Here is a 22,877-nt window from a genome sequence, read left to right as displayed (position 1 = left end):
AATCGGTGCAATATTTAAACCAACTTTTAATCTTCAGCTTGGCTATATATATATATAAAAGTGTATAAGACTCCAGACTTTGTGAACTGGAGTTAAAAACAGTCGTCATCTTTTTCCTTCTTTTCTCAACACTTTGCACCATCTAGTGGCCGCTGGAGGAACTGCACGGTTCAACTCTTCATTAGTTTCAACAATCACTTAGAAATAAATAAAACCCGTCTCAGACCGCAGGATTGTGGAGTTTATTCAGCAGTAGCAGATCACATCATCATGTGGACCGGTTGGATTTGACAATCACTCACGGCAGGATGATTTCACTGGAGAATTGTCACCATTTGTTTATTTATTAATCATCAGAACATCTGATTCATCCTTCTTCACGTCTAATTCAGCAGGAAACGGGAAGTTCAGAGGAGCTGATGCTCGGTTTGCTGTCGACAAATGTTTTGTAGAATTTGCTGGTGACTTTTGTGGCTGAGATTTTTACGATTTCTGAAAAAGTCAAAAAAGAGAAAAGAGGCATTTTAACAGCTTTTGATTCCTAAAGGAGAAATTCACTCCAAGTGGAATCAAACTGGAGACTTTGGATTTGATTTGTTTGAAGAAAAGATGCTCAGGAGGAAAAAATAATCCGGTCGGTGGAGTCCTGCTGACGCTGGAATAAAATCAGTGTCACGTCATCACGTCAACCTTTGACAGACACGTCGGCGTTCACTTCAATCTCATTAAACAGCTGATGTCACATGCTTCTGTTTGTCATCAAACTGATCGGAGTTCAGGGTTTATAAGTTGTTGCTGACGCGTTGATTAGTCGGTTCGTATTTAATAAATCTGCAGTAAAAACCATAAAAGACAAAGAAATCACATCTTTTCTTTCTATGAATTTAACATCTTTGATAATATTTCTGGAATTTTGTCAATTTTAATGACACGAAGAGACTTTCATATTCTAGTTAAAACTTGTGGTGAATGCAAAATGTGTTTGAAATACACTTGTATTGAAAATAAATAGTGAAAAATGAAGAAGAAATAGTCCACTTGTTTTACGATTTTCAAATAAATAAACAGTGGGGGTTGCCAGGTCGGGAGCCTAAACCGATAAAATGCAACTACAGTGAATATTAGATGAAAACTTATTTAAAATGATAAAGACAGCTTGCTGTGATTGGCTGTGACACCTGTCAATCAAAGCTCTTATAATAAACCTGTTTTTAAAGGATGAGTGGAGACAGATTCTGTCTCTTCGTTATCGTCACACATCCCATAATATTTTTTTTTTGGTCTCTTCCTGGGCTCCGTTGAAAGTAACAGAAATACACATCATATCTTTAATGTGGTGTTTGTTCTTCATTAATAAAGTGTTAGTTACAACTTATAAACCCTTAATTAGCTCATTTGATTGGAAATTGGCACCAAAAATGTTTTAGTAATCACCTTTTGGGCCCTAAAGAAACAGGAAGTGTGTTTACTTTTATTCAAAGTAACGTTTATCGTGTCGGATTTTTTTTTAGATTTTCTGTCGTGTTTTTTTTATTTAGCATTTCTCCTTCTCCGTGGACATCCTCCCATCATGCCACGCTTCCCGGGTGTTCCTCAGGGCTCTGGTCCTTTTGGGGTCCACCACCACGTAGTCCACACGTGTACGCTCGCCTCGTGCACGCTCCCCGCCGCCGGTCCCGCCTTCTACCACGCAGCAGTTCTGGTCACATAAAAATATACATATTTTATTGATTGACTCACTGCAGGAAGAGAAGAAATTAGTGAAAGATAATATTATTGTACACAAGCTCTTATAGGAGCAGACTTGGCGCCCTCTGGTGGCTGACCTTCAATAAACATGATCATTTCTCTTGATTATTAATAGAAAATGATGACAAAACCATCGAGACAGACTCACAGGACTGATAAAAAGTAGAAAATCATTTTGGTTTGATTTTGTAAGTTGTGTTTAGACAGAGAGAGAGAGACAGCGAGAGCAGTGTTACCTGTCTGGTCAGTGTCGCTCGTCCGGTGTGGAGGTCCAGGTCCAGGTACTCCACCTGCTTCTCACCTCTGAGTCGCCGTAGCAACGGGCTGCTGATTCCGCCCTCTGACGCCCGGTGCACCATGAGCCTCAGAGACTGCACACACACACACACACTCAGAGTTTAGTTAAACATACAAAAAGGAAACAACGGAGGCAAGAAACCGGTGGAGGAGGAAAGAGGAAGAAAGGATGGAGAGCAACGTAGATAATCAGAGACAGCAGGTTGAGAAATAAGAAGTCAGGATGGATGAAAGGAAAGAAAACAAGAGGAAGGAGGGCTGTTCAATAAAGAACGAGTTTTTTACCGGCTCCCCTGCACTGAAACTCAGGCTGGAGGTCGTCATGGCGACGTAGCTGTCATCCAGTTCGTCGGAATCGGAGGAGGGGGAGGAGCTCTGGGCGGAGCTCGGCCTGACGGACCGACGACTGACTGACGGACTGACACACACATCATTAATACACTGATGAATTTTAGAATCATTTAGTCGGTTTATTGACAGAAAACAAATTGGAAACTCTTTTGAAAATAAACTTTGAGTTATATAAATCAAGTTTTATGTCCAAATTTAGCCCCAACTTTCTTTGTTTTGGCACCTGATTATTTCTCTAAAATAATAAAGAAAAAGCATATGAGTGCTTTATGTTTTTGATTATGTCTACAAAATAATAAAATTGCTGCTTTGTAAGTTTTTTTCCACTCGTCACACTTTTATTTTGTAGTTTTTACACCTCTCTATTACAGCCCCTTTAGCGCTCAGGTAAGTTGTAGTACTCCTGCTGTACCACTGGGTGGCAGCAGAGCGCTCACATCCTGCTTCTCTCCCTGATCGTTCCAATATTCAGGTGGTATTTTTGCATTTTTCTGTTGATGCCGCAGTAAATCTTTGGACCCACCACACAAACAAACTTACTCTCGTGTAAAGGTGCGAGTGACAGGCGAGTGCACAGGGGGCGGGACTTCCTGCCAGTCCTCCGGCACCGTCGTGATGTCCAGAGGAGCTGGTTTCACTGGGAGACATACAGAAGATTCTTTAAACAGCGCGTTTGATCTGATATTTCCATCTGTGACTGTTTAGTGCTCACTTATGTTCACGCTGCTGCTGTGATCAGACCTGGGAGCTCTTTACAGGAAGTAAAATCAGCGGCGCTTACACAAAACAGCTCTCCGAACTGTGAACCTTTTATTAAATATTCAACGTGGAAGTTTCGATAAGCTTCCGCTGTGTCGCCGTGTGTTCGAGCGGCTGTCGGGCTCCCGTCCTGCAGCCCGGCTGAGCGAAGTGGAAGCAGGTAAATAATTAAAACTAAAAAGAAAAAAAGAGGCTGAAGGGAATTACTTTTGCGAGAAAACTTCACCAGTTTTGGCAGGAAATTATCTCTGTACCTTTTGGATCAGATGTACGATTTTGAATGCAGGACTGAAATAGTTTTTACAGAGTGTCTTTTTCCTGTTCTGCTGGACTGGTCGGTAAAAAGTGAAATAATTTAAGAGGTAAAGCTCATTTCAGCAGTTTTTACCTTTCATCTTGTGTTTCGGCCTTCCGGCCGTCTGGCCGTTGTTTCTTTCCGCAGGTTTGTTGACACGAGCTCCTGCAGCGACATAAGAAACATCAACCAGGCTGTAAATCAGTGCACACGTGAACCAGAGGCACGAACACCTTCTCGTAAACACGGGGTTGGCTCGAAGTTCCTGAACCGACCTCTCCGCTGTGGTTTCAGGTTGCGGTGGATCGGAGGCGGCACGGCTTCGACCGGCGCGACGGGAGGCAGCGGGGAGTTACGGAAACCCATGTGGGCGGGTGGAGGAACTTGCCTCCCCAGCGACGCCAGGTCAGAGACGGGGTGAGCGGGAAGGGACGGCGTCAGGGGGATCATGGCGACGTAGTTCTCGTCTTGGAGCTGGACGTCGGGCTCGGAGGGAGGCGGTGGCCACCTGAACCACAGAAGAAGAGAAATGGAAAAATAACGAGACTATAATGAATAATTAATATCAAATCGATCAGTCTGAGCAGGTCTTTACTTCCGACTCTCAAATTGTGTTTGGAAATCTTTATGAAATTAGCGCCCCGGTTAGGTTTCGGCACAAAAACCGAAGAAAGGATTGTTTTTTTCCTAACCACAACCACGTGGGCTTCCACACGGTTTTGTTTTCCTAAAGAACGTAAAAACGTGACACTGTAACGCTTCCCCCTAGTGGACGTGCAGGTGTACTACACGCTTTGCCGTCGTAGCCGTGACTCACCTCAGCGCGACCGGAGGCTCGATGGTGGCGGCGCTCATCGGAACGTAGTTTTCATCCACGTCGTCATCCTCCGAACAAACGCTACCCAGAGGCACCATGCCTTTATTCAACTGAGAGAGACACCAAGAGTTGAAGCCACTTAAAGGATGAATTACAACATATGAAAGATGAGACTCGATGTATTTGGTTCTCGATGTTTTTCGCTCACAAAGTAACTGTTGAAGCTCTCGCTGAAATCAAACATGCTCGCTCTGTCGGACAGAGACCGAGGGATGTGGAAGGAATCCGAACCTGAAACACAGACACAACCCATCATCTTAGATGAAGATAACTAAACATGTTTTTTTTAGACATTAGATGAGAGTGGTGTTCATCTTCTCATCTGATCTAGAACTTTTCTCAGAAATGATTTTGCACCCTGAATAAACACCAGCTTGGACATTTGTGCAGGTTTTTGGACTTCTGTTCACATGTTCATCTCACATCAACATGTTTTTGTACAGTGGAAACAGAACTCGACCAGATCTGAGTGCTGATGGGCAGCGAGATTAAATCACCAAAAACAACATGCGTCCATGAACCATAAAGTCTGAGCGTGTACGAATATAAAAAGAAAATATTTCTCCTGAAACAGACTAAAAACGGCTCTGGCTGAAAATAAACCCCAAAAAACCCTCTTTGTTGTGTGATGGGGCAAAGTTCACGTCTTATTAAAGAAACTAATGCCAATCAAATTAAAGGGAAAACAAGCTATAATTGTTTCAGCTGTAAGGATTTAATCCTCCGCTCCGCACAGCGAAGCCTCTTAGCTGCAGAACTCAAAGTACTAAGTTTAAAACTCTTTGAAATCCGTGTATTCAGCTTCCTGCCAGGATTTTACACCGACTGTAACTAAATTCTGAAATAACAACAATATTTATTTCCGTGAAGTTGTTTTCAACTCTGTCGGAGCTTCAAGCAGCAATAAAACGTTGATAAACCTGCGAAGTATCACTGCAGGAAGTGTTTAGCAAGTTTAGCAGGTTTTCTGAAGAAGAGATGTGAGGACGCGTCGTTGAGAAATACAACTTCAATCCAAGAAGCACATGAGAAGATCGAAACCGCTTCATGGTGCGTTCAAGAGCACGCCGGGAAACATCCCACGGAGACGTGTCTTACTTGTCTGCATGCGTCCGGGCGTGTTGATGGTGTTGCTCTTCGCCAGATATCCCCCTCCGTCCACACCGTCGTCCCTCCTCTCCGACTCCGCGGTCGCCCGGGGCAACGTGACGGGCCCCGCCGTCGGGCTCTCTCCGTGGGCCGTGACGGCTCCGGGTTTCGGCGGGCGGGGAGGAGGAGGAGCCGGAGCTGCGGCGTGGAGCTCCGCCGGGGACGGCGAGTCCACGCTGGGGGTGGAAGACGGCCGTCGGGACGGGGGCGGTTGCGGGGTCGACGCCGGACGGGGGATCTGGTACCCGCCGCTGGTGAGCGAGTGCACGCTCGGATACACGCTGTCGTCAGAGAGCGCTACCGCCACGGGACGCAGGTGGAAATCTAAAGAGTGCTTTCGGGGGTGAGGAGACGGGTGACAGCGAGGTCTGCCGGCTCGTCTCTGGTGGTCAGAGCTCATGCTGGCGGCCCTGAAGATGGAGGACGAAGAGGAGGACGGATGCGGGAGGCTGTGGGAAAGGAGGGAAGGGGAGGAGGAAGAGGAGGAGGAGGAGGAGGTGGCGGAGGGAGGAGGGTAGAGGTTGTCGTTGTAGTCGGTTTCAAACGAGGAACCTAGAGGAGGCCTGGAGACGGAGAGAGAAACCGAAATAAGAGTTGTGTTCAGCCAAATATTAACGTGTCTTCCTTCGGCGTGGACGCCACGGCAACACGGCGAAAGCTGCGATACACCCGTCGGTTCACGAAAAGGAAACCGTGTCGGTGTCACGTACGAAAAGTAACGCGTCTTCGGTTTAGTCACCGAAAAAAATACCCGGTTAGATTTTGGGAAAAAAAAGAAGCAGCAAAGATCCCGGTTCGGGTTAAAATCAAGTCAAGTTTGTCGTCATAAAGAGATCAACTCTGTGGAAGGACGGAAAACAGGCTTCATTGTGTTCCTCTGGTGAAATGTCCCATGACGTTTTGCGAAGAGAACCCTTTTTAGAAATGTGTGGGAGTGATCCAGGATCAACCTCTAATCCCCTTCATGAGATCCAACACGTCTCGACCCGTAACTTCTCGTTAGTCTCCACCGGAGTGGGAAACATGGATTTCATACATTTATTTTTAAAACATTTTGCAATCGTTTTCTCGGAGCTTTTCGTGGTCGGTCATCACATTTCAGCGTATTCAAACCCCATCTCAATCTTTTTATATGAAAAGTCCCCAAAAATGATGTTTTGTTCGATCTTTTAAAGGTTCGACTTAAACTGTAAGAGATTCATGAGGAAAAATAGGATTGAAATACGGCCAATTTTGAGGGTTGGTTTTCTTTTTCTCCCCTCGGTATGTTGGTGGATGACCAGTATTTACATCTGTACGCCTTCAACGTGACCGAAATATACACATGAAGTGACCGGAAACAGGTTGTCATGGTGATCGAGTTATAACACAATAGGTGTGAGACGTAAACTCGTAAAGTACCTGATGTGACTCTGGCAGTGAGACAACCACAGGTAACCGTCCTCCACGCTGCCGTCGTCAAGCAACGGGTGGTGCACGCTCACCGGGTCGTAAGGCAGAGGGACGGAGCCTGTTACCGTGGAGATGACGGCGGTGCCAATGGTTGGGTTTCTAGATGTGATGGAGGTGAAGGTGGAGCCGAGATGTCTGTCTGGAACTGTGGAGGAAAAAAAATTCGCAAGTTCGGATAACTTAAGTGTTCAATCGTTTGGGAGGACGCTGCGTCCCCCTGCAGGGGAATTGTAGGTATTGCAGTCTTATTATTTTAATGTTAACGTTATTGTAAAGCTAAATGCATCAGGTCGGACCTCTGCAGCTACTGGAGGCTGAAGGCTGCATTCGCTACCAATATCTACACTAAACTACAGCCGAATTGCATTGTGGGTAACGCAGTCACCAGGTTTTGACTCAGAAGAAGAATGGGGGAGTAAAACAGGCCAATATTTCTGGTTTTAATGTAAATGTAAATTGTAAAAACCCTGACAACTGATATGCCACTCTCTCAGCTACGTTGTCGTGACTAACCGGCCAAATACCGGTAGCCACGGTGGCTAGTAAAACATGTCCATGGGCTCTTCATCTGCAGACCATTTATTTGTCTGTTGTTTGCCGTTTCTTTCTTACCGCAGTTGAAATATTGAACCGTCGCAAAACAGCGTTTGACTGACAGAATGAGTCACTGACACACAATCCTAGTGGTATTTTAGTCCACTTGTCCTCTGCATGTTCTCTCTCTTCTCCCACGACTTTTCACACTGACTCAGCACCCCCCCCCCCCCCCGATGACTCAGCGCGCTCTGTATCTCCGTCGTACCGTCGTCCGTCGGGTTGAAGCCACAGAGGAGACAGATGGACGCCACCCAGCGGTTCATGTCCTCCTCGGACTCGGCCACCAGGTACCAGGTCCTCTCCTCCGTCCTCAGGTCGAACACGAAGCTGCTCTCCAGCTCCTTCTTCATGAACGACAGGCCGGCGTCCACCTGAAGGAGAAGGAGACGGTTGGAGTGGACCAGCAGAAGCAGCAGTACTAAATATAAATATATATGAATGTACACATGTAGACGTCCATTCCCTCCACAGCCCTCCAACATGGCGTCCAACGGTCGGTTTACCTGCTCGCACAGGTTCAGGTTGATGGTCCTGATTGGCTGCTGGGTCTGCTGGTTCTTGTAGTACTGCAGGACGTCCGGTTCTCCGCTCAGCCGACCGCTTCGCAGCACGAACCAGCGCCTCTTCCACGCCTGGAGAGAGAGAGAGAGAGGGGTGGTTTTTAAATTCATTTTTAATAATCAAGCAATATTAAACTCGGGTTTTGATGCTTTAACGTGACGTTATATTGAAATTATACAACAAGTTACCTACGAAATAAAATATGTAATCACGTTTTCATGTCGTGGGGCAACTCGCTCTCATAATATACAACTTGTTAGTGCCATTACACTCTTACACAACTGCTAAATGTTTGACACCCTTCTCCAGTTATTGCCATCATGCGCCGAGCATTATGGGTAAGGTCCTTCTCCCATGAGCGATCCACAGGGATGACACCTCATATTTCAAGCATGATTCACCCACCCGTGTGTGTGTGTAGGTAGTAAGTGCAAATGACACGTCATAATTATTTAAAGGTGTGAAGCAGAGCATGAAGGAGGGTTTTGATTTTGCACACACACACACACACACACACACACACACACACACACACACACACACACTCTCTTGGTCCTCAGTTGCTTCATAACTGTTTGATGAGAAACAACTTGAGATTAGAAAGCACATGCAGGAAAGAGCTTTGTGCTTCTGTTCATGTGTCTACATACAGTATGTGCCCCCCCCCCCCCCCCCCCCCCCAGTCCCGTGTTTGTGTGCATGTGATCAGAAGTGTGTGGCAATTAAACACCGCCGAGCACGTTTCCACCCCCCCCCCCCTCTCCAAACACAGACAGGAAGAGGAAGTAGCTGAACAGGAAATGCCGGTAAGAGATGGCAGTAGTCTCCCCCCCCCCGCTCTGTTTGATGATCAGTCGTCTTCAGGCAGCTTGTAGGAAAAATATTTTTCTCCACTTTCTAATTAAAGGGACAGGACCGGAGTCACAGCAGCTATTTGTGAAGCCATTGTGTGCGTAGTCATTAAGTGTAATATTTTTAGCTCGAGGTTTAGACAGGTGATTTTTGTAAAATGTAATTCAAAATATTACAAGTTTAGTTTACAAACCATCTTGATTAAGTTTCAGCTATATTATCGATTTTATAACTTGGTCTTCAGATTTAATATTTTATCACACTAACATTAGCTCGTTCATTTCAATGAAACTTTATCATTTAATATTTATGGTTGAACCTGGTTTTTTTTTTTTAATTTTTTTATTTGGATGCCAAAAAAGTTGTTTCCTCTTTCTTTTTCAAACAGTAACGTTTTACAGTGTTTATTTTGGTTTTATGCTGCCCAATTAAAACCTACAAAACAACAATATATTTCTTGTTTTGGGATAAAAAAAAATCTGAACTGAACAGGAAAATAATCTGAATTCAATAAAATTAGGTCAAAGGCAAATTTCACTTTGCGCCCAAATAGGAACTTTTAAAGTCAATAAAAGATAACCTTCCCCGCTGCTCCTCTTTTCGTTTTGTTTCCTCCTTTTGACCTCTGACCTCTGCAGGAAGAGGCCACAATGGATCTGAAATAACACTTCCTCCATCCGGCCTCCTAAACCTAAATTAACACCAGAACCGTTGCTCATTTGCTGATAAGTTCCTCGATCCGCTGACGAGCAGCAGAACGAGCCTCCTGAACATTTGTAACATCAGCGGAGCCGCGATGAGACGAAGATACGCAACTCGTCTTCAACTGTGTTCGACCCGACGGGCGTTATTCTCCTCAGAATTTACCTCATCATGCTCCATGGTTCTGTTCCAGGGTGAGTGTGTGTTCACAAATCTTCTAAATCTGCAGGGAGACCCTCTTTTCCAATCTGGCCCAGCTGAGAGCGATTAGTTGTATAACACACACACACACACACACACACACACACACACACACACACACACACACACACACACACACACACACGAGAGGGAGCTGTCAACAGAGCAGGGAGTGTGTGTGTGATGAGGTAGCCTGAACACATAACCTGCTGCTGCCATTTTGGGTGTTTTGAGTGTGAGTGTGTGTGTGTGTTGACAGGAGACACACAGCAGGCGGTGTGTGTGTGTGTGTGTACACACTGGGTTGTATATACCATCATGAGCTGAGTGTATGCAGTTTCTTCTTCTTCTTCTTCAGTTCGACCCAATTTGGAGGATTGATTTTATTCGTAGCTGCTCAGAGTTGCATTGTGGGTAATGACATCTTCTAAACCGGAGTCCGTTTTTATCAGTGATTTCGTTAAAGAGTTCACTTTTTCTGCAGAAAAGCTGATCTGTTTCAAACTAGTAAAAGTTGTCTGCTCTAAATAATGTCACACCTCCCCCCCCCCCCCACACACACACATCCTCTGAGAAAGGAAAGACAATAGAAGAGGAAGAGGAAGGAATGAAAGAGAAAACAACTGAAAACAGAGGAAAGAAAGAAGGAAAGATAAAAGGAAACTGTGGAAAGGAGAGATGAGATTAGTCCAACTCACTGGCAAGGCATGTCAGACATGTGGTGTGTGTGTGTGTGTGTGTGGATGTGTGTGTGTGTGTGTGTGGATGTGTGTGTGTGTGTGTGTGTGTGTGTGTGTGTGTGTGTGTGTGACACCAAGCTGCTTCTTTAATGGAAAAACAAGCCGTACAGACAAACAGCTGAAATTGATTCCTAATTTAAAATTTGCTGCAGAATTAATGGATCCGTCCGTTCTTCACACCGGTGACAGAAAATGCTGGAAATAAAAAAAACAACGAGCCGAGATCGGTCCGAGTCTCCGGCATCCGTTCCAGGTCGGCAGGTTTGAGATTCAAAAGATGGAAAGCACCTAAAATATTTCCGAGGCCGAACAGTCGTTTCTCTGTTGTTTCTTATTGCAACGATGACGATGGCTTTGTTTTACAAAACAAAAAGCACGTGGAAGATAAAGTTTTTTTGGTATTTAGAAACTCTTTTAACAAAGTCAGCAAATGAAAAATAAATATTGGATTGTTTTGAGAAATATCGCAGTACTTAGAAAATATCGATACTTCATTGTTTCACCCTTTTTATTTGATAATGGAGTTACTTTCGGTCCAGCAGCTGACAGCCGTCTTCTGCTTGATGTTTTATTGTTTTATAATCAGGACTGTGACGGTAGGAAACGACTCGGTGTGTAAACAGTGATGAAACAGACACTAATCTTCAAGCTCAATTTAAAACTATCCTCTGATCAGTTTTGTTTCTCGTACTCACGTAACGTCGCAGCTTCTTCTCCGGTGGCGATTTCCGCAGCCACCCGACACAAACGACGTTCCCGCCCGCTCCGCTCATCCCGACGCCGAGCACAGACAGTCCCAAACACCTGCCTCTTATCAATCAGGGAAGTGGACCTCCAATCAGCTGATCTGGCGTCCAATCAGGCGTCAAAGCAGATAAATAAGGATTCCCGGCAGTCAGTGAGGCCTCTGATTGGTCACAACTGACTTCCAATCACCCAATCGGGCTTCCAATTGGATTTGAAATCAGTCGATCTTTAAATCAGCAGATCTTCCCGTTCGTTAATCTTCCAGAAAGTATTTTTTTGTTTGTTTTTAAGTCGAATTCCTGTAATCAATTAACTCAGCAGTTTAACATCCACATGTGAGGGAGCGGCTGCTTCTCCGTCGACTCACACCTCCTTCTGAGAGGGCTCCTACTTCCTAGCAGTCTCTCTTCATCCCTCCTCCTCCTCCTCTTCCTCCTCCCTCCCTCTCTCTCTCTCTCTCTCTCTCTCTCTCTCTCAGGTCATGCATTATCCAAACACAAAAGCCTCAGCTGGGACATTCCTTCCTCTCCTCTCCTCCCACTTTTCTCTCCTCACTCCTCCCATTCTGCTCCTGCTCTGTACAAACAGGAAACTCCCCCTGTGGACATGCATGCATGCATGTGTGTGTGTGTGTTGTGTGTGTGTGTGTGTGTTGTGTTGTGTTGTGTTGTGTGTGTGTGTGTGTGTGTTGTGTTGTGTTGTGTGTGTGTGTGTGTGTGTGTTGTGTTGTGTTGTGTTGTGTTGTGTTGTGTTGTGTGTGTTGTGTTGTGTGTGTGTGTGTGTGTGTGTGTGTGTGTGAAGGAGACAGACCCCAAGAATTCCTGAATTCACACGAGTGACAGCTGGAAAAAAAACAAAAAAACCCTTCAGACAGGATTAATGCTGCAACCATCCGACTTATTTTAAAACAAAGCGTGAAGCAAAGCGGTGCAAGAGGAAAAAACTACCCGGCTGTATATTAAAAGGGAGAAAACTTTGCGCGTGTTATCTTGTGGTGTTGCCGTGGCAACGTGAGCAGCCTCGGGTTCACCAACGTACACAGAGACAGAAACAAAACTGGTGCAGGAGGGGACGAGAAAATAAACCCTGGATCCTACACTTCCCATGATGCACTGCAAGAGAACCATAAAAACATAATATTGTCAAAACAATGACATTTATTGAATTATGTTTAAGTGGCCAGTCAATACTGAGATAAAGGTTCAGACCAATACTGACATCTAGTGGCTGATTTTAGGTACTACAAGTGTACCCGATGGGAAAATCAAGTAATAATTCAGGTAAATCAAACTTTTTAAACCTGAGAAATAGAGAAACACAAAGAATGATCAGAAACGGTGGATAAAAAAGTTGATGTTGAAAATGTATTCCTCATCTAAACGAATCAACTCTGCTGTTAATAATCATTTGCATCACCAATAAATAAACCAAACCGCTCCATTAATCTCTGAAGTAATCGTTAGCGTGCCGGCTCCTATTTGAATGAAACAACAAGGACGGCCCCTCTGGTCCGAATCACTCCGTTTGATTTGAATACGCAGGATTCAGTGTTTACACAAAAAAAATATTTAAATGAACAGAATGAACAAGTTACATTTGAACGTCTGATTTCAGGAGCGTACGACGACTTCGGCCGGCGGTGAAGATGAAGCTGATCAGGAGGGAAATGACACATTCAGAAGAAACTGTAGCAGCAATTAAAATAATTGTTTTTATAAGTTAAATGAACTGTGGGGAGATCGAAGTGTTTTTATTCTGAGTTATAAAACCACCTTCGTGCTCTGGCCTCATGAGCATCATGAGAAAATTTGCCTGCAGAAATGAACCGTTTAAAAAGAGTCACAAAGTGTAGATTCATTTTGCATTATGCAAAAAATTAAATAAAAACGAAAACAAAGCATCCGTCCTTTTACTGCCGACACAAACACGGATGTTTCTGAGAGGTTTAAGTCTGCATGCAGCAGCAGGACGGTCAGAGACGAACGCTGCTCACCAGGTGGGTCCTTTCAAACTATTATAACCTTATCATTGAATTATCGGAGAATTATCCTTCCAAAAAACAAGTTTTACAATTTATTGAAAGTTTGACTGAGCAAAGAGAGTTCAATTCATAAAATGTTTTTTTGATGTTTATCATCATAAACACAAATATTTTTCTGTAAGTCGACTGATCGATTGAACAATTTCAGGTCCATTCATGCCTATAAATCATGTTTTAATTGTTGTTGATATGTTTTCACAGTATTTTCTTGACAGACTGTGTAAAACTGTATTTCTTTAAATTTACATTAATATCATCATCAAACAAAAACAAAAGTTTTTGCTTTTGGTTTACTGGAGAAAACTGCATTTTTTTCTTTTTTTTATCATTTACTTTATTGTCATTTTATATTGTATTACGACAGTAGAAGTTGGATCTGTTGTATGTCCTGTAACAGTTGAGTCACTCTATGTTAAAGGGTTAAAGGTCATAAATAGTCTGAGAAAACATCTGTTTTTATTTATTAATTCTATTTGTGAAGTACATTTATTCTTACATTTATCAAATTTAAGTATAATTTAGCTCTCCGGGCTCTTGATTAACATCCTTCTTTATTATTTATAGTTTAAAACTGGAGATTAGTTTGTAAGTTTTTCACTTTCAATAAAATAAAAACTAATCAACTCATAAATTATTATATAAAAAATAAAGCTATCCAATAGAATGTAAAGTAATTAGGGAATGAATGTGAGTTAGTCAATGCACTGATAATCATAATCTACTTTCATAATGTAGAGAACTTTTCATGGTCAAGTAAATGACCTGAATACTTCGTCCACCACTGTACATACGTTTAATAAGGACCTACATGTTTTATCAAAAGCAATAAAATGCAGATTGAGCTGAAGTTGTTCCCCCAAATTTTACTGAGTCAAGTTCCTGCTTTGAAAAATTCTTTGAGCAAAATTCTCTCTTAAAAAACGACTCGATAAGAAAGATTTGTTCATCTGAATGCGACCTCGATCAGCCTCAAAGGGGGTGGAGAGTCAGGAGCGGTTTGATGGGTGTAGCAGCACCACCATGTGGCCATTTGTAGGATTACAGTCATTACTTCTGGTCTGGTTTGTCCTCACTGTTCCTCGGTTACTCAGAAAGGTATAGGAAACCCGTCCTGAGTCTCCGTCCTGAGTCTTTGTCCTGAGTCTCCGTCCTGAGTCTTTGTCCTGAGTCTCCGTCCTGAGTCTTTGTCCTGAGTCTCCGTCCTGAGTCTTTGTCCTGAGTCTCCGTCCTGAGTCTTTGTCGTGAGTCTCTGTCCTGAGTCTTTGTCCTGAGTCTCCGTCCTGAGTCTTTGTCCTGAGTCTCCGTCCTGAGTCTTTGTCCTGAGTCTCTGTCCTGAGTCTCCGTCCTGAGTCTCCGTCCTGAGTCTCTGTCCTGAGTCTCCGTCCTGAGTCTTTGTCCTGAGTCTCTGTCCTGAGTCTCCGTCCTGAGTCTCTGTCCTGAGTCTCCGTCCTGAGTCTTTGTCCTGAGTCTCCGTCCTGAGTCTTTGTCGTGAGTCTCTGTCCTGAGTCTTTGTCCTGAGTCTCCGTCCTGAGTCTTTGTCCTGAGTCTCCGTCCTGAGTCTTTGTCCTGAGTCTCTGTCCTGAGTCTCCGTCCTGAGTCTTTGTCCTGAGTCTCCGTCCTGAGTCTCCGTCCTGAGTCTCTGTCCTGAGTCTCCGTCCTGAGTCTTTGTCCTGAGTCTCTGTCCTGAGTCTCTGTCCTGAGTCTCCGTCCTGAGTCTTTGTCCTGAGTCTCCGTCCTGAGTCTCTGTCCTGAGTCTCCGTCCTGAGTCTTTGTCCTGAGTCTCTGTCCTGAGTCTCCGTCCTGAGTCTCTGTCCTGAGTCTCCGTCCTGAGTCTTTGTCCTGAGTCTCCGTCCTGAGTCTTTGTCGTGAGTCTCTGTCCTGAGTCTTTGTCCTGAGTCTCCGTCCTGAGTCTTTGTCCTGAGTCTCCGTCCTGAGTCTTTGTCCTGAGTCTCTGTCCTGAGTCTCCGTCCTGAGTCTTTGTCCTGAGTCTCCGTCCTGAGTCTCCGTCCTGAGTCTCTGTCCTGAGTCTCCGTCCTGAGTCTTTGTCCTGAGTCTCTGTCCTGAGTCTCTGTCCTGAGTCTCCGTCCTGAGTCTTTGTCCTGAGTCTCCGTCCTGAGTCTCTGTCCTGAGTCTCTGTCCCTCCTGCTACTCAAGCCGCTAGCTTGCTAGCAGAAAGAAACGTCCTCACAATGACCTCAGCGCCACTTAAAGAGTTTTACCAACCAAAACGGCTCACTTTCTCATGTTATCGGACCGTACACTGCTAAAAAAAAATACTCCGGTACTAACTTTGAACGAATAACAATAATAAAACACGCTTTTCTGGAACTTACTAGCACTCCTTCTCTGTATTTTCACCGCTTTCCGGTCGGTCTCCTCGGCTTCTCTTTCTCCGCTGTTCGCGCGCCTGTTGTTTAGCCCCGCCCCTCCGAGAACCCGATAGGTTAAAAGAAGCAGAAGTTCTCTCTGCTTGTCCTGATTGGCTGGCAACACATTGACACCTGACATGCGGTAAAGGACACGAGAGGTTCGAGGGCAACTCAAAACCGTAGGACACCTCAGAACTTTTCCAAACTGTATTTTTCTACTTATGAATATAAACACAAATGCATTGTTTTTACAGAATTACAAAGAAACATATAAACAAATTTAGCAGGGTGCTACATTTATTTGGTTTCTAAAATGTCCACAAAAAAAAGAAGAAAAAGTGATGTTTGTTTGCTTAGAAGGCAGAGAAGCTTGAATTTAAATGATTTTTTTTGTCAGATTTGCTTTGAAATGTTCCCTAAATTGTGAATTGATGATCAAAATAGTTTCGGGTGTTTATGGTTCTGTCTGCTTTTCCTTGTGCAAAAAAACCCAAACAACCTTCGTTTATTAAACGCAGATTAAAAGTGACCCGTTTTCTCCTCTTTTTTTCCCCACCAATTTCTTTCTTCGTCTCTGGTATTCCCGCTCCTCTTCCTCAGGCCTCCATCATGTCTGTTAACTCCTCTTCCTCCCCCACCGCCTTCCTTCTTCCTCCTCTCCTCTTTCCCTCCAACGCCTCGGCTCTCTTTTTTAACTGCTTCAACACCCCAGCCAGCAATTTGGTCTTCACTGCCTACACCTTCACCGGCGTCCTCGTCATCCTCCCTCTCGCCGCCTCCGTCCTCCTCCTGGGTCACCAGCGGCGCCGCTCCACCAGCCACGCCGACTTCATCACCTACCACATGGTTGCTATGGACATGATCTACATCTTCGGGTCCGTCCTGCACTGCGCGGGCTTCTACACCCAGCAGTCGTGGGTCATGATGGTGGGGTCCCACGTGTTCTTCATCGCCTCGTGCGGACAGATCTCGTTTCACATCCTCACCTGCATGGAGCGCTACATGGCGGCCGTTCACTCCGTCACCTACCGGCGCCTGAGGCACGGCGGCGGGGTCGCCGTCAGAAACGGCATCGTCTGGTCGGCTTGGCTGGTGGCCGGCGTTCAGATGTTTTTTATGTTTCTGAAAACCACCAGCATCATTTTCATGGTGTCTTTTGGACAACAGGTGGCCGCCTTTGTTATCGTCTCCTTCTGCAGCGTCTCCGTCCTCAGAGTCCTGAAGCGTCCGCGGCCCGGGGAAGGGAGCAGGGACGGGGACCGGGTCGACCCAGTGAAGCAGAGGGCTTCCAACACCATCGTGGCCGTGATGGGGACTCTGCTGTTGAGGATCGGGGCGAATATACTTTTCACCACCTTGTACTCCTTGGTGCAGATGAGCGCCGACACCCGTTGTTTGCTGATAGAGTCGTCCTACTGGTTCTGTCTGCCCTCCAGTCTGGTTCTACCGCTGCTGTTTCTACACAGAGCGGGGAAACTGCCGTGCTGGAACAATGAAGCATAAAGGTTTTAAAATATGTAAAAAAAAAAAAGGAAATGAAACGATCTGATATAACGTTAAAAACTGTTATTTTTTCTCAGGGTGTCAAATGATTGGCGTTTTTTTGAGGTCATTGGTGTCAGAGAGGACGACCCGGGTCAAAGGAGGACGTCGTCTGAGGAAGTAGAAACACTGATAAAGTCCTCATGGGGCAGACATTGATTTAGATAACGTGTTTAATCAAACAACTTGTACGAAACAATACTGATGTAAAATTACTTATTTTAAGTCAAACCTCTTCCTCACACTAACCCGGAAGTTTTTAATCCCTCAATGAAAATGGCTTCAAGGAATCTGCATTATTTTGACGTCCCGGGAACGACAACAAGTCAAGTAAGTTACAACCACAGCTCATCCAAATATGGCCATTTCCTGCTCCAAACCCATCCGAACTAGCAAAGATGACAAACCAACGGGTGACGTCACTGCTGGTTTTCGAAAAAGTTGCGACTGGGTCAACAAAACGTGAAAATAAAACCATCTGGTCGAACATCTTACGACTAAAGAGGTTAAATGGAAACAGCTCATTGACGTGTTTGGGTATAAAAATAGCTTTTCTGGAGGTTGTAGACCTTGTTGACTGAATTTTGTTGGATGGCAGGTGGATCCAACGTAACGCATGTTCTATGCTACAAAGACTTTACGAAACGGACACTGGGTGCAGCACATTTTGTTTCTATCTCAACAGCCCACTTGTGACACTGGACTAATTTAAATAATAAGCGTGAATCCGCTGGAGGGACAGGAATAGAAGATTTCCCTACAGCGCGAGGACTAATGCAAAGAACCCGGCCGCTCTGGAACATAAACAAACCTCCAGCTTTCGCTCCACACGTTAAACCTCTCACCTCACGGACATCAGCGAGCCGCAACCCCGCGAAGGTGTGTCTCTCAACGCATTTCATAACTAACCTACGTGTTACCTCTTGTGTCCCCTGAGAAGTAGAATTCATTGACTGATTCATGTACGTCCTGTGAGGGTGTCGGTGCATATAAAGTTCACCGAGACCTCAAGCTTGTGTTGTAACTCGGGGATGTAGAGCTGGAAACCCGTAACGCCGAGGTCTGATATCAGGTAGTTTGAGCTAAATGTTGGACACGACCCAAACATGAGACTAAATGTGCTTTTAAACAAATTACAGCTCAGAATTCATTTGTGGAAACTGTCAACCGGCTGCTTTCGGGGAGGAGTTTTCAAGCCGGACAGGAGAACATCAGGAGGTAGAGTGTATGATGCTGTCGTTTCTCATGTCATACGAGCATTTTTCAGAGTCTTCCTCGTCTTTTCTGTTCTTCCCTCAGAGGCCTTCGGCAACATGTCCATCAACTCGTCTTTGTTTCTTCCCTCCTCTCGTCCTCAACCCTCCTCAAACTCCTCCACGCGCACCGGTTGCTTCAGCTACACGGTTGGCTCCATCGTCTATCACTCCTACCTCGTCGTCTATCACTCCTACCTCGTCGTCTATCACTCCTACCTCGTCGTCTATCACTCCTACGCCGTCGTCTATCACTCCTACGCCGTCGTCTATCACTCCTACGCCGTCGTCTATCACTCCTACGCCGTCGTCCTCCTCCTCCCTCTCTACATCCTCGTCCTCTACGTGGGATTTCAGCGGCGGAGGCGCCGGCGCTTCGCTCCTACGGCGAGCAATGTCGACCACATCACCTCCCACGTGGTAGCCATGGAGATCTTCGGGCTCTTGGGATCCGTCAGCTACACCGTCGGCAACTATCTGAGACACCTTCGGTTGATGGAGTTTGGGTTTTATTCTTTCTCTATAATCTTACCTGGACAGAGTCTCTTCCACTGCCTGACCTGCGCCGAGCGCTACCTGGCCGTCGTCCACCCCGTCGCCTACCTGGGCCTGAGCAAGAAGAGCGCGAACCGGGTCAGAAACATCGGCATCAGTTGTGTTTGGCTAGTGTCCGTTGGGTGGATGGGTGTCACATACATATTCTTCCCCGATATCGGCGCTGTGCCGACTATCTTCCTCTTCACCGTTTCCTTCTTTGTCAGCTGCTTTTGCAGCCTCTCCGCCCTCCGCGCTCTGACTCGTCTGGGGCCGGGGGAAGGCGCCGCGGACCGGGTCGACCAAGCCAAGCAGAGGGCGTTTCACACCCTTACGGCCATAACGGGGGAACTGTTTTTGAGGTTCGCTGGACTCATGGTTGGCATGGTGCTGTATAAGTTTACCCTCATTGCAGGTGGATGTGAGGTGCTCAAGTGTGGTTTCTGGATTACTCTGCCCAACAGTCTGGTGTTGCCTCTGCTGTTTCTGCACAGAGCCAGAAAACTAGCGTGTTTCAAGCGCTGAGTAAAAATCCGGTAACAAGATATTTGATTAAAATTAGTTATATGTGTCTTTCTGGAGAAATTATACTGTAGAAACATTCAATTTTTGAAAAATCAGTTTTAAAATTCGCAATAACTACACGACCAATCTAAAACGCAAAATACAGCTTATGTCTTTGATGTAGAAATACTGAAGTATTTTTTGGGAATCTTTGTGCTGTAGCTCTTTGCAATTACTGCATTCTCTGCCAGCTAACGCCAGTAAGCTAACTGTGAGAAATAGCTGCAACTAGCTTCAGCTAAAAAAAAAAAAAAGCCAAGGTTCAGGTCTTGATGCTCCTCAAGTTGTTATTTGTAACTGAACAATATTTGATGAACTGACATTGTCATTATTTAGTTTAGTATTTTACCAAATAAATAAGTCAGACGAAGAAAACAAAAACAAAATTGATGATACTGACGGTAGCTCTAAAATATTATAATTTGTAAAGTAATGTATTAATAAACAACAAACTAAACAAACCAGTTGAATACTGCATTTGCTTATGTTTTTTTTTATGTAGCCTGAAAGGACATCAAATTAAAGCATTTCAGTATCGCTGTCTTTTTAACCATTTGCCATTAACCTTGAAAATGTAAAACCCTTTTCTCTTTAGTTATTCTTTCTGTAACTGCACGCAGGATGTGAATTGTTTTTTCCAGATTTTGTCTTTTCTCATAAAAATAATTGTGTTTTGTCATAAAACAGACAACACAGAGGTCAAAGTTTTTATTTCCATTTACCACCATTGTCAATTTGCCTATGGTAGTTTAAAGTGTCATTACCTGAAGACACCTCATGGCTTTTATATGCAAAAAAACTAAACAAAAACAACACAAACAAAAAAAACACATGGTCTGACGCCTCTCCACACACACACACACACACACACACACACACACACACACACACACACACACGGGTACATGTATATTTATATATAGAGAGAAGAGAGACCAGAGCTCTGCAGTCCTGTTTGGAGACGCAGCAGACAGAGGTCCGAAAGAAACACAATTTAGACGGTGAGCATTTATTTGATTCTTTAAAAAACATAACCATAATATTACTCTTCAATTTGGCAGTACAGAGTCTTTTAATAGCAATTTCTGTTGTATATGACAAAGATTTTGTGACTAATGTCAAATCATTTATAATTTTATTTTTAAAAGGCAAAACAGTTGGTCTGTTAAGAAAAAAGAAAAAAACACTTCTCAATGTTATCAAATTATACTCAAATTTAACAATTAACAAGGATTAAACTGGTTTATAGATTGTTTGGATCTTAAAATAACAAATGACATACAGACAGGCGCTCTTTTTGGAATAACCACCTGTTTTAAGTTACAGCTCATTTGAATAGTGTCAAATGTCCACTTGAATGGACAGATTGAGTGAACAGTGGTTAAAACATTTAACATTTTATTGTTTTTTGAAAGATATATGCTCATTTTGAATTTAATGCCAGCAACACGTTTCAAAAAAGTTGGGACGGGATCAACAAAAAACTGGAAAAGTGGCGCAACCCTGGTCCAACATCTCACAATTAATAATGTTAATTGGCAACAGATTAGTAACATGATTGAGTATAAAAAGAGCATTTCGCTGCTCAGTGTGCGTTGGCAGTCCTGTGGTATGACCAATCCAAAGTTTAAATCCTTTTTGGAAATCATGGACGTTGCATCCTCTGGGGCTGAAGAGGAGAGGGACCATCCAGCTTGTTGTCAGGGCGCAGTTAAAAAGCTGTAAACACTGTTTGCAGAGTGTTGAAAGAAGAGGTGATACAACACAGTGGTTTAACATAAAATTCAAAATGAGCATATATTTGTCATAAAGCAATAAAATGTCTCCGTTCTAACATTTGTTATGTTGTCGTTGTTCCATATTCAGTTAAATATGTGCTTGATTTGCAATCATCATTTTGGAAATGAAGAAGTTTAAAATAAACTGTTTTCTGTTTATCAATCAATCAATCAATACCCAGCATTATGATTTATGTATTTGTGTTTTAATGGTTTGTACTGGTACTGGTACCCATCTCCCGCTGATCCAGTGTAGCACCATCCACTACAATTGTCATTTTTAGCATGCTATCCTTAGCATTTACCTCGTAACTCTGCCTCTGATAGCATTTCAGTCCTAATCTCACCACTTATTGACTTTGTTTGTCACTCTCTGTCCGTCTTCTCACCCCGTCCTCCCCGTTGTCCATAGTCATGTCATCAAACTTCTCTTCCTCTTCTAATACCTCTCTTTATCCCCCTCCTTCCTCTTCCTCCTTCACTATCCTCGAGTTCATGTCCAAATGCTTCAAACTACCAGTTGGTGCCTCCGGCATCGCCGCCTTGACCATCACCAGCTTCCTCCTCCTCCTCCCTCTCTATGTCTTCATCCTCTACCTCAGTCACCAGCGATGGCGGCGGCGGCGGTGCTCGGACACAACGACGAGCCACTCTGACATTTTTACCTTCAACATGATGATCGCAGAGATGCTGAGCCTCTCCGGGTCCGTCCTCTGCTGTTGCTCCACCACTGGTCAACCACCGATGATGATGATGCTGGGTGTCTCCCTCTTGTCCATCAACATAACCGCACAGACGTTCTTTCACATCCTCACCTGCGTGGAGCGCTACCTGGCTGTCGTTCACCCCGTCACTTTCCTGGGCCTGAGGAAGGCGAAAGGGATCAGAATCAGAAATGTCACCATTTCCTGTGTTTGGCTGTTTTGCTCTGGATTCACAGTTTGCATGGCTACAGTAGATCAAATTTCCTTCAACAGCCTCGTGGTCATTTGTACAGTTTTAACTGTAATGGTTGTGTCTTTCTGTAGCGTTTCCGTCCTCTGGGTTCTGATTCGTCCAGGGCCAGGGGAAGGGGGCGGGGCTGGTCGGCAGGTTGACCAATTGAAGCTGAGGGCATTCTACACCATCACGGCCATACTGGCAGTGCTGCTGTTGAGGCTTACTGCGACTACTTTGTCCAGTTTCTTATACGTGTCGTCGAAGCTGGGAGAGCCTGAACATTGCGTTGTGTGGGTGTCCAGCCTCTGGTTCTGTCTGCCCACTAGTCTGGTGTTACCGCTGCTGTTTATTCACAGAGCAGGAAAACTACCATGTTGTAAGAACCAATCAGGACAAGGATCAGATTAAATCAGGCCTTGATTTCAGACAGAGATTAGCAGTAGAGGCTTCTTATTGATGGATGGAGATTTTGCTGGATGAAATATCAAACACCTTTCTCCAGCTTTGTTTTTTACCCACAGTGGCAAT

At 44.5% G+C, this 22,877-nt stretch overlaps 1 protein-coding gene across 1 annotated transcript; it reads right to left on the bottom strand.

The window, feature by feature from the left end:
- Positions 1-220: 220 nt before the first annotated feature.
- LOC138212014 (GRB2-associated-binding protein 1-like) lies at positions 221-11,775 on the bottom strand. The gene is made up of 13 exons (XM_069172254.1): positions 11,278-11,775; positions 8,030-8,158; positions 7,732-7,897; positions 6,879-7,074; positions 5,427-6,040; positions 4,477-4,559; positions 4,269-4,378; positions 3,727-3,959; positions 3,545-3,616; positions 2,938-3,034; positions 2,332-2,464; positions 1,986-2,120; positions 221-1,699 (listed from the first exon to the last, which is right to left on the bottom strand). The coding sequence occupies exons 1-13, from the start codon at positions 11,353-11,355 to the stop codon at positions 1,535-1,537; spliced, it is 2,211 nt and encodes a 736-aa protein (XP_069028355.1). The 5' UTR covers positions 11,356-11,775; the 3' UTR covers positions 221-1,534.
- Positions 11,776-22,877: the final 11,102 nt, after the last annotated feature.

The sequence above is a fragment of the Embiotoca jacksoni genome, unplaced genomic scaffold, assembly GCF_022577435.1.
Source record: "Embiotoca jacksoni isolate LCO1_2020_lvr unplaced genomic scaffold, fEmbJac1.0.p SCAF_51, whole genome shotgun sequence".
In the NCBI taxonomy this organism is placed as follows: Eukaryota; Metazoa; Chordata; class Actinopteri; family Embiotocidae; genus Embiotoca; species Embiotoca jacksoni.
This window is presented reverse-complemented; position numbering and strand designations above follow the sequence as displayed.